Source organism: Silene latifolia, chromosome 11, assembly GCF_048544455.1.
Source record: "Silene latifolia isolate original U9 population chromosome 11, ASM4854445v1, whole genome shotgun sequence".
In the NCBI taxonomy this organism is placed as follows: Eukaryota; Viridiplantae; Streptophyta; class Magnoliopsida; order Caryophyllales; family Caryophyllaceae; genus Silene; species Silene latifolia.
Window position 1 is genome coordinate 201,174,550 of NC_133536.1, and position 12,645 is coordinate 201,187,194.

The 12,645-nt window shown below is 36.2% G+C and overlaps 1 protein-coding gene across 4 annotated transcripts; it reads right to left on the reverse strand.

Moving 5' to 3' along the window:
• Window positions 1-480: 480 nt before the first annotated feature.
• LOC141612322 (GPCR-type G protein 1-like) lies at window positions 481-10,569 on the reverse strand. 4 transcript variants are annotated; one of them, XR_012529072.1, is made up of 13 exons: window positions 10,344-10,568; window positions 9,824-10,079; window positions 9,529-9,737; window positions 9,324-9,444; window positions 9,091-9,220; window positions 8,734-8,812; window positions 7,611-7,699; window positions 6,823-6,915; window positions 6,186-6,212; window positions 5,967-6,053; window positions 3,635-3,706; window positions 2,347-3,368; window positions 481-1,657 (listed from the first exon to the last, which is right to left on the reverse strand). XR_012529072.1 is itself a non-coding variant. In XM_074431065.1 (13 exons), exons 2-13 carry the CDS (start codon window positions 10,036-10,038, stop codon window positions 726-728), a joined length of 1,407 nt encoding a protein of 468 aa, XP_074287166.1. In that variant the 5' UTR covers window positions 10,039-10,132; window positions 10,344-10,569; the 3' UTR covers window positions 481-725. The 4 variants fall into 4 exon arrangements, 3 of the variants coding, with proteins under 3 accessions (XP_074287166.1, XP_074287165.1, XP_074287167.1); XM_074431065.1 differs by having other exon boundaries at window positions 481-879; window positions 3,238-3,368; window positions 9,824-10,132; window positions 10,344-10,569; XM_074431064.1 differs by having other exon boundaries at window positions 481-879; window positions 3,238-3,368.
• Between the last annotated feature and the right edge of the window lie 2,076 nt (window positions 10,570-12,645).

Consider the following 12,645-nt stretch of genomic DNA (forward strand, 5'->3'; position numbering starts at 1 on the left):
ACCCCTTATTTTACCCTCTTTTCTTAAAAATCCCATTTTTTACCATATTACCATTGGTATGGTATGGAGGGAGTATAATATAATTATAATATTTTAAATTATCCCTGTTTTATTATTTATTTTGGTATTTAAAATTACATTATAACTATGATATTCTAATATTTTCAAATTACATTTGTTTTTCTAAAGAATATTAGTTTTAGGCATTTTAAAAGCGAGTTAATGAAAAGAACCTAAGGGCAAACCGAGCTCAAGCTTTTTGCGAGCTTTAATTTTTTGAGCACAACGCGCCTCAAGCCGAACTCAAGCTCGAACTTCTGAGCCCATTCGAGCTGGAGCTCAGATCGAGCGCTAACTGGGACAATCGACTAATCGAGATTCATCCATGAGCAAATCGTTGTTACAAGTCCCATGATCCTATTATCCACTCCATGAGAGGATAATAGATCATTGTTGTTTGCAAACATATCACAAGCTTCAAATTTTAACATGACCAAAGTTAATGGAATTATATACAACGAAAAATGCCATCATAATTTCAAGGTTTTTGGTCATCTATCAATTCTTACAATGATTAGTTGACCGCTTTGCTTAGCAGTCATCTGAAACTTTAAACAAACACCTACGAACAAGCACATCTGTTGTTCAAGACTTGTGGAGATTCACTAACATCGGATACAAGGTCAAACCTATTGATAATAAAACACAAGACGAGTTCTCAAGAACTAATCAATTGGATGTTTGTCTGCTTGTCGAGAAGTATAGTGTGCAGATAGCAAGAGGAGAGAAAGGAAGGCACTAGCAACGAATATTGCATCAAACCAGCGATGGTAGAAGTCAAACTGTATGTCTCCACCCAGAACATCAGTAATTATCATCCTGCAATATGATGAATGTAAATGTTTACACAACACGAAAATATTGATTGGGTAGGTTGAAAGCACGAGACAGCAAATCACATAGAGTATTAGAGTAACATAGAACTTTTCATTAGGTTCTCACTCTTTTTTCCTCTGACACACTTCCGGAGTATTGGTCATCAGTGTCATTTCTATCAACGTTTTTTTTTCTTATCTCCACATTTTTTTAGTGGCTAGGAGTTGGGGTGTGAAAGAAGAGGGAATAGATCCATGGAAGACTGACACTCGAGGAAAGAAGAATCAAAAGGAAAAAAAAAATTGACACCATGAAATTTAGAGTAAATTATATATAAGCACTCCAACAACAACGACGACGACAACAACAACAACAATTACCCCGGTGCCTCAATGGCTCCCGCAAATTGCGGGGTAAGGGGGGTCGGATGTACGCAGCCTTACCCTTGTGTTAGCAACACAAAGAGGCTATTTCTGAATGACCCAAGATGAAAATTGCGTCGAGAACCGTATCGAAGGACCGCTACTTCACAAAAGAAAGAAGAGCAGTCAGTTTAGTGAGCCCAATATAATCTACCCATACCTAAACTGGCAAAAAAAATGTCAACATTGTCCTCCTAATGCACTCATATTGAAACCCAATTTATCTCTCATGTTTTACCAATACTACCCCACCAAAAGGATCCCCCTTAAACCTTGTGAAAATTTACGGAAGGAACCTCTATAACAAGATCCTCATTAAAAAAAAGACAAATTAAGATACACAATGGAAATGGTTCAAACTAGGGATGGCAGTGGGTCGGGGACCCGACCCAGACCCTGAGGGTCGGACCCTAACGGGTCGGGTATGGGTCTCATTTTTTCATACCCAATGGGTATGGGTCGGGTATGGGTCTTAAGAAAATATTTCGGGTCCGGGTCCGGGTCTAAGTTATGAGACCCATACCCGACCCTTAGACCCTTTATTAAAGAAAAAGAAAATCAAAATTACAACTTTTCTGAATTCATACTGGTAGACTGTAGAAACCCAACTAAAGTCTCTTTCTCTTCCCTCATCCCATAAAGTGATAAAACCCAACTAAACTCTTCTCACAATACCACCACTCCACCACTGACACAAGAAAACCACCACCACAACACTGATACGCGACTGACAACCACCTCTCTAATAGCCGGCGACCGACAACCATCATTAACGGTAGATTAATAAACTCATAATGTTAAAGTAGTATGGATTTTTTTTAATATTATAGACCCCATAGCTGTTAATCTTGTTACTAAAGTGGTTAAAACTCGGACCCGCGGGTAGACCTAGACCCTACCCTTACCCATAGGGTCCGGGTACAGGTCCTCAAATTTTAGACCCTTGCGGGTCTGGGTCGGGTACGGGTCCAAAGGAAAAATCTCGGGTCGGGTCCGGGTCTAGGCGGACCCTACCCAGACCCTACCCATTGCCATCCCTAGTTCAAACCCTAACCAAAGCAAATTGGTCAAACTTCAAATAACCAAAGTGAAATTTCAAATTTCCAGACACCAAAGTGGAATTAGCCAAAAGATCAAAGGAATCAAAATCGGAATTCCCCAAAAATAAATGTTGACTCTTCATTGGAAGGGCAGCAACGTCTAAACAAAGTATACTATGGAGTACTATAGTTATAAATTTATCCACCTTCCGCGCATGCCATTACTTCTGCCACCAATATTGACCTCACAGTCAATGATTTTAATGGATAGTACCACTATAAGGCGTAAGAGTTTGACTGGCCCATTGCCCCTGGCTGACGATTCTGGTTTCAGATGGTTGTGGATTAATAAGCCACTAAGCCAGGTGAAGAAGATGACACTAAACCAAAATGCTTGACTGGCGAACATCCACTAGTGTGTGTCCAGTCCCAGTCAAGAGCTATTTCATAAGACACATTTCACACTCTGACTTTGTATGGCTAAAAAACAGTCAAATCTTGCCGTTTGTTGGGTACTGTTGCTAAAAAAATATACTACAACCAAGCACATCATGTTCGAAAAAACATGGGAGAACACATGAACTTGGTTATGGCTAGAACACTAAACAAAACTGTTTCTGCTTTGTCAAAACAAAATGATGAGATATAAGTTGCCAATTCAATAGGCAACACGCAGCACTAGCCTTCCTACACAAACTTTTCCTCAACATGCTTCACACTCCACATATTTGTGAGACAAGGAAACTGCCACATCTTTTTTATTCGAGTGTAATAGAAGCTATGGCTAAAAATTATCCTACAAACAAAAACATCACTAATCTGAAATAATTGGCAAGCAAATGAGCTTGGTCTATGACTAGAGCACAGCAAAACTAATCGGGAAAGCCATTAAAAAATACCTGTATTCGGTCGCTAAACTTTTCCTTATCAAGAGAATAGACGAGACAAAATACATCCCCATTATTTCAGACAGAAACAACACAACATTACTAGAAGATCCACTCCCTACTCTTGAAACTGCAAAGAAGAACTGCAAAAAAGAAGTGAAGGTAAAAAAGTCTGAGACAACCATAAATGTCCACTGTAAGGCTGTACCTACATTGGTGAAGAACAAAGTAAACAGAGACACATGGCAGAAAATTCCCACATATGGTAGCCACATAGGCCTTAGTAACTTCTATACGGCCTGAAGCGTTGACCATATGATATTACCAACTTTGCCATGTGCCCAAGTCATTACACTGTGTGTGTTGGGAACACAATTATGATAGTAGAGAACCAAAACTATGGTGTTACCTTCATTAGGTTTGACAAGAATCCTCGAACTGATATCACGATCAGCAGTCCAATGAATAGTAGGGATATATACTGAAGAATAAAAAATACAAAAATAGGGTCAAAATAAAGAATCCGAACCAAACAACCAATTACTTCATGTGGGAGCTTGTTTAGGGTATTAACCTATGTATGCTGCCTTTCACTTGTTAGTAATAATATAGGTAATGACTAGAGGAATCATTCTATATGTTAAAAGTTGAAATGGTTGTTACTTATTAGTTATTTTATACTAATTTGTGTTGCGCTTACCAGCTCAATCATAATTTCTTGCCACTAGCCTTGTATGGATCCCTCAGACCCCTATGTTACTCAGACTCGCTGGCACGGTGGCAGTTGAGATACAGTGTCAAGTGTCTACCATACTGTTTTAAAAATTGACACATACCATGTACGTCACATTTTGTAAATTTCAAAATTTCAAACTACTCATGGTCCATGCACAGAAAGCGAAAAAAAAGAAGAAAATTTAACCTCTCTCTAAAAACCGGACAATTGCCTCCTCCATGTCCTTCATATTTATTCCTCTTTTAAGTGTTTCTTATTACATCTTTTTATCGTTTTTATCTTGTTGTTTTACTCTTAATTGACACAGCACCAGCGCCGTGTCTGATCATGGCGTGTCAGACACGGTGTTGCTTTCATATCATGGTTAATTGCTTAAGTCATAGTAACACACGACACGGCAGCTAAGTGAAGTGTTGGAGTAAATGGCAGGATCCTAGTTAATTGCTTTAAGTCTTCTAATCCATACTTTCAATTGACAGAGTGACCTGTCTTGTGTTCTAACAAGTGCATGTTTGGTGTTAGTAATCTACAAGTGTTGACCCAAGATTTCACATACAATAAGGTGTGTTGCCCACACAGCCTGTTGTTTTTCATATTAGTGGATAATTCTATTTCGTGAGTTTTATATAGAAGGAACACCAAGGAAGTTAACTTTTAAGCGGGTGTAGTACATCATGAGCGCAACCTTCTCTCTTGCTGTTGAAGGACAAGAGAGTGTGACACGTGCTAAGATTATGTGTCCCTAATGAATGGTTATGTGATGAAAGGTTTTAATAGACAGCAATAGCACATCTTTTATCTATTTGATAGATATCAAACTGCGCGTACCCATTTTTGATGCAATTCATAAATGTTATACTCCGTAATGTTTTTGTTTAACTTTAGTTTAAATTTCTATTTTCCCCAAGTTATAACAAAACACAAAATTTACAGCACGTATACTAATAAGACTTGGAGAGCTCCTATTTTGCTCTTAATTTACACTCTCATTGGAAAGCAAAGCCAACTTTTACACCTACTCTTCTACATGCTCTCCATCTCAAATTTATGTCCCACTTTTTTTTTTATATTTACATAAAATATAATTGAAAAAAAAATTATTATGTTGCATTTTCACTTGTTATGGGCCACTTTAAATAGAGAGCAAGATCTCCTTTGCTCTTCCCCATCAGCGCTCCTAGAGAGCTTCCTTCCATTCCATTCTTTGGAGAGCATGTGAAAAACAGAAGAGATCACCTTATTATAGGTAAAAAAAACTTGCTCTCCAATACTTGCTCTCCATTGCACCAAAAAAAAATACTTGCTCTCCAATAACCGGGGCCATCTTGGAATGCACTTTGATGAACTCCTTGGAAAGCTCCTATTGTACAATGCACTTATATCATTTCAATCTATTTTGTTGTTCCTCTAGAGTTTTGACAACTACATAATGCTTGCACCCACTAACCAAAACTACATGTCAAAAAGAAAACAAGAGGCGCGAAGTATCATGTGGGTTCTTATTTGTGCATCGTGCCATAGTATAATGTTTTGGGTTTTATGGAATGAAGAAAATATGGAAGTCCATCCAACATTTGGTGTGACATATGGCTACCAACAACCACGGTGCTCTTGTCTATGATGGGGTAAGATATTCACATGTAGGTAGCCATTTCTTTGTTCAAAGCATAGAGAATTAGATATATTGTTTCCAAATGACAACAACAACATCAAAGCCTTAATACCAAAATGATTTTGGGTCGGCACTGTTTCCAAATGACCAATAATGAAAATTGAATTGACCAGCAACTACTTCACATTTTAAAACCGCATATAGTTAGTGAATCATCGTGCTTTATTCTATCATATTCCAAAGTAGAAAAAGCTGAAAGTAGAATTCAACACTAACAAGGAAAGAATTATCGATAAACAAATTAAGTTGACTACGCTACTAACGAGCAATACCACAGTACTAAATAACTGCTTTGGAAGATGTAGAAACATTCAAAGGGTTCGTAAAAATCACCTGAGATAACATAGCAGCATTGATTCCTATGTCAAAGTACTGTAAGAATATGCTAATTGACATGGTGACTGGGTCGACTGAGCCGGCCTGAAAGAAAACAGTAGAGCAATATTGTATGTCAGCTCACCGCTTTACATGCTACCAGCATTCCAGCAAGAACAGCTTTGGCCGCAAGCTACACATGTTTCAAAATAGTTCCGCTACACAGAAGAAATTTACCTCCTTGAAGACAACACTCTGCAAAGACTGCGCAAGGAAAAGATCAATCCAATATGTTATTCTTCTAAATTAACAAAGCCAGAGGACTAAAAGAAAACAGCAAGATAACTGTAGAAATATCCTATTAAAATAATTATAAGCAAGCAAACATTCGGTCATCCATGGTTAGATGGATTTATTGTGTCTCCCAAGGTTTGGAAAGGAGAGAAAGTAGGCTGGATGGCTAGGGCTAGGATATGTCTGCCATGGTTAAAAGTGGTGTCCCACGGGTGGGTTGCCATTGGTGGTTTGGGTTGGTTATGGATTAATGTTGTTGTGGCCTTTGTAACCAAAAAGTTTCTTTGGTACCTAAGAGCAAGCATTGCGTCGACTAATATGTGATTCTTCTAAATTAAGCAAGCCATTGAGGCACTGAGGTAAGTTTGCTGTTGATATGACCACATCACCATCCAAGTCTGAAATTACAAGGGTAATAATGACATTTGACAACTAAAAAATTTCCAAAATTGGAAATGGGGTAGTCCAAAAGAGTGTGCAACAAGGAAAATAGAACATTTCCATAGAATTAGAGGGGCAAGGAGCACAACGTATTATAGACCTTATACTCGTGATAATTAAATAAATAAACAAAGAATACCTTGATCATTTTATACACACAATATATAGAACATGCATAGCCCAATAGATTCTGCATGTGGCCCTTCCAAGTCCGGGAAAAAGTGGCAGCTTCCTAAAGAAGAAACAGAAAGGTTAGAAAGTAAGTGTAGTTGACAAATAGTTGACACAGCCCAGAAACATTTCAGTAGCTAATTAAGAATATCAGACCTCCCTCCCATAGTCCCAATTCGCATTAAGTCCCAACAAGCATTAACAATGAGGAGAGCCAAAGAAGCTAGAAGCCACACTTCATCAACAGCAAAACAACATTACGGCCACAAGATGGTCTAAAGATTTTATGCAAAAAAATAAATCACGCTAGTTTTGAATTAAATAACTAAAGAAACTAAGTGGGAGATGGAGATGAGGGTAGGCATGACCCAATGACCTGATCCAAAGCTTTTAGGTACCAGATAAAATTCAGTATCATGACAAGAAAAAAAGAAGTGCATGAAAGATGTCTCTGATGTAAGTTGCTAAATAAAATGACAATTTTTCAGACTTGTAAAGCTTATTACAATCCACAAAAAATGAGATAGTGCCAATGATTGTCTAACTCCAAGGCCTATCTTTACCTAGATAATTAAAAAGCTGTGTAAAATAAGAACCATTCCTGCACATTGACCAGTGAGACGTAGAATTTAGCTAAAGGTTAGAAGAAAGCAGACAAATCTATAAACCACCCCAACCTCACCAGTCGTATACTAGACAATTACTCACCAACAATGACAAATAAAGTAAGCACATTCATGACATGCAAAAGCTGACCTTAGCTTGGCGAAGTTCAAAAATTTCCAAAAACAACTGCTTTGAGAGCTCCTCTAGAGCTTGTACTTCAGCTTCCAGGTTTTTAATGTCTGCAAAGAGAATTGGTCACAAATCAGCAAAATACTAATCTAATAACAGATATGAACAGCCAATCCTAGAATCGTATCAATTTAAAGAACTTTATTCTCAGGTTCACCTCTACACAAATAAAATAGTGCCCCTCCATATTAGGATACTTTTTTCATAATAATGTTAAAAAATAAAAGAAGTAGCACAATGGGGTCGCAGACACAAAGAAGTAACTGTAAGAAATGGTTCTGCCTTTGCAGAAACCTCAATCCAAGGTAGCTATATATATATAGCCTATATGGTTGTTCCCTTGGTTTCAGGAGTTCAAGGAAACTTAAAAAGATCTCTACCGAACTTGAATCTCTAAACTTAGTTTCAGGAGTTCAAGGAACCTTGAAAGGATCTCTACCAAACTTGGAATCTCTAAACTTACTTAAATAAGAAAACTATCTTTGTCTATTACTAAGAAGACTTATTACCAGTTGCTACATACCTACGCCAATAGCTTTCCACAGATATTGGCTTATACTTTATGCCACATTGCCACCGCTAATCATGATCATTTACAATTAGTTGCATACCCCAGTACCTCCAAAAGACTAAAACTGCAAGCGGGCCAATGAAGGGTTGAACGTGCTATTCAAATGAACCTTTAGCAAAACTGAGGCGACTAACTATATTTCATGAAAAACACAAGCATATGGTTTTAACTTTAAGAGCGAATATTCTGCTTCATCATTGATAAACAATATGATACCCCTCAGCAGCACAACCGAAAAGTATACCCTTTTCTACTATTTCATTCCAATAGGAAAAAAAAAAACTAGTGTAGCTAACAATATATTAATATTTATATAACAAAGAACACGGTAATGAGACCTCATATGGGATGTTTCAAATCAGCAAAAAATAGAGGACAACTTAGAAGTTGCTATATCAAAGAGAGAAAAAAAATCTTATGGTATTGATCAGCAACAGCTCATAAATTGGTCAGTAACAAAAACTGAACGAGACAATATAAGCTCAAGCTAGCAAAAGCAAAAGAACCACATACCCTGTTCCCTTTGGTCTTCTTGTACTGATCTAACAACTGTTCCAACAAACCTCTTCAAGAAAGATTTAGCATTCACTTTCTACAACAATGAAGAAAAAAATTATTATAAGAGATGATGTTGTAACCGCCCTTGCATTATGCACTTCCTTTTTAGTTGCATTCTAGCCTCTTTGTACTTCTCATAGTTCTCAGTGCTCATGCAGTCCCCTAAAACTTTATAGGGGTCACGTTTGGTTTAACTTTAAAAAAGGGAAAATTGATTTGAATGAGAACAAAATAGATAGTCAACATGCAATGCTTGATGAATTAACATCCGATAATGATACATAAGAGATGATGGGAAGTGTAGAGACAAACCTCTTCGGATACTTGGATCCTTTCCATTTCCATTTGAGAAAGTACAATTTTTTTCTTCTTTGTGATGCACGTCTCAATTGATTGCATCAATTGTCTCTCCAAGGCTTTAATTTCAGATTCCTCAATCTCCCTGCAAAAGCAACAAAAAAACATAAATGAAAAGTGGCATCCCGTCAGCAATACCAGCTTGGGGTAACATAAACGAATGACGAAGATTGTGAAGAGGATAATACCTTATAAAAAGCGATAAATAGCTGTAGGGTAGATTGATAGCCCCAAATCCAGATAAAACAGCCATGACAGTGACACCAATGACACCAATTCTGCTAACTAACTGAGCCATGGTGAAAAAACCTGACGAAAACAACAACTGGAAATAAGAATAAAATGGAGTGAGAGAGAAAAAAGAGAGAGGGGAGGGGTGATGTTAGGGAAAACCTTTGTCAGGTGAAGGCATGGGAAAATGGATTCCCATACGCCAGAAAGCATAGAGAAAAGCCAACAAGAAAAAGAAAGCGCCGAGAGCTGCACGCTCCTTTCGTACACCATTGTTACAAAACATCAAATAACAATGATAATAAGGAAGCATGAAGACCAGCAATAAGATGAGGCAAAACAAATCAAGCTTCCAGTTGAGCCATCGAGTCCTGGAGATTGAATATAAATAAATAAATAAAAAGGCAAGCAACAAAATCCGTAAGAGGGGAAAGGGTAGAGGGAAAAGGAAACAGACTGTTTGGAGAGAAGAGGGATGATTTCGAAGAGAACAAGCTGGAGGAGATTACAGGAGAAAGCGAAAACGACGCAAAAAATGAGCTGGACGAGGAGGCGCTTTTCCTCGTACTCTTTGTAGAGTCTGCGGTTAAGGAACCAGAGTCCTGCCCAACCGAGTAGCGAAAGCGACACGACCACCTCCCCTCCTTCCACAACCGCCCACCCCCATCCCATCCCTAAACTGCCAACACCAACACCAACACCACACCAGCTCGCTGAACCAACAACATACAAAGAGAAACAGAAGGGAAGCACATCAACTGTCGCACTATAACATTAATAAAAGCAATTACTAATTAAGCTGTATAATCAATCATTAGTACCATTCAATTCAATTCAATTCAATAAAATGGGTGATTGACCTCATTTCAATCAACCAAACACTATCCGACTGATTGATTTCAATCAAAACATCGATGCAATCAAACAGAAAAGCTATAAATTTTCGATAAATTGAAAATGATTGAGCATGAAATTACCCGAGATTGATAGCAGAAAGTCTCTCAATAATCGGCTCGCATTGTTCTTATATATTCAACCCTAATTTCGTGGAATTGAATGAATTATCGACTCATTTTCGTCGTCCTTGAGCAGATGAACAATGTAGTCGCGAGGCTAGAGAAGAAGATCCTGAATAATTACAGACACAAGAATGGAGATCACTCAGATCAGGGTGGAGACTGGAGAAATAGTGTGTTTGGTTCAGTCTGTGATTCTTTTTCTTTTGGTTTAAGGCCTTGACTTTCTGTTTGATAGTCGCGGTTTTCTTGCCATTTTTTCCTTTCGAGTTACCGATTTTCTTTTCGTCTTTGAAAATCGGTTTTCTGTTATGTTCTCATCCGCAAGGATGTTATGAGTTGGTTTTGAGCGAAAGTGGTAATTAGGCCCTTAATTTTGTTTAATTGTGAAATTAGGTCCCATAAGTTTATTTGAAACAATCAAGCCCCTTAAGTTTCACCAAAAGTGAAATTCAACCCCATTTTTATAATTTTCACCAAATTCTTATAATCACTTTTGATACAATTTATCAAATATAAAATATTTTGTTTTATAATTTTAGAACTTTTATATTTATATTAAATATTGAGAATTGTTTTATTTTGAATTTTATAGTATATAGATAATTAATAATTTATTATATATGTATGAGTATTATATAAATTATAAATAATTTACTAAATATGTATGTAAAAGTGTTCTTCGATAATTAATAAATTTTGTATGAATTCGTAAAGTTGCAATTAGTAATTTTTAGTTATTTAATAAATTGTTTAATACTAATATAAAATATTTTTAACTAAAATTCTTGTGAAAATTTAAAAAATTGGGTTGAATTTCACTTTTGGTGAAACTTATGAGGCTTGATTGCTCCAAATAAAACTTATGGGGTCTAATTTCACAATTGAACAGAGTTAAGGGGCTTAATTACCACTTTCGCGGTTGATTTTATATTAACTCAGTTTCCTTACCTTATTAAAAAAAAACGGATAATTCACGCGGTACCCCTATAATTTGACACTTTGCACGAAATACCCAAAATTTTGATCCGTAAATCTTAAAGAGGTCATAACTCATGTTTACGAGTTCCAAAAGTGACGGATTTTTTTTCCAAATCGCTCATCTTTCCGAGAAATACAATTTGAAAAAAAAAATTGTCGCATTTGGATTCCGCTACTAGGAGTTATTGTGCGTCAAAGTTTTTTCGACCGAATAAACTTTGAGTGAGCATATCTCCTAGTCATGAGTTCCAAACTCGTCAAACTTTTTTTTCCAAATCGTAGTACTCGGAATGATGATCGATTTGAAAAAAAAAATCTTCACTTTCTGAGTTCGTAAACACGAGTTATGGCCTCTTTAAGTTTTTCGGATCAAAACTTTGGATATTTTGTGCAAAGTGGCCAACTTCAGGGGTACCGCGTGAATTATCCGGAAAAAAAAAAATTAGTGGAGGAAAGAGAAGAAATAAGAGGGTAAAATTATTCTTTTGGATGTGAACTAGTTTAGACCCCGTGCATATAATGCACGGTATTTAAAGTTTAATATTTTTGTAAAATTATTTATATAATATTGATACCTTATAATTGTTTACATTTGTCATCATTATATTTTGCTTGGATAAATAAAAGTTAGAACTGAAAATTAGCTAAGAGAATTGAGTCATGAGCTGAAATATATTCTTATGAAAATTTTTTTATAGCATAAAACTAATGAATTTCAATTTTATATTTTTTTTTCAATTTTCTTTGTCACGAAAGTAATAACAACGATCGTTTTATACAGAATATTGGTCAACTCATCATCTAATAATAGGATTAATAAAAGATTTAGCAATTTATTATAGTTTTATATCAAATTTTTTATTTTAATTAAAATACTACTCCCTCCTATTCACCATTTTCTTCCCTATTTCCTTATTCGGATTATTCGGGTTTTATTCCCTATTTCTTTTTTTGGGTTGATTTGTGTGGTCCAAATTAAATTACATGTGGGGTAGTATGTTTTGTGTGGTCCAAAATTAGTTTCTTATTCCTTGTGCAAAAAGGAAAGGGGAAGAATATAGTGAATAGGAGGGAGTATAATTTAGAGTTTAATGAAAATAATATAATTTGCTGAAAAAATTAATTTTAATAAAAATATAATAGATGAATTAAATTGTAATTGTTAGTTTCCTTATTTAGTGAATGAACATAAGTATAATTAATTTTATTTTTTGAGAATATGCTTTTTGGCGGGAAAATGATAGAGTTCGCCTATTCATTTAGTAATTAGGGGATGCTTTAA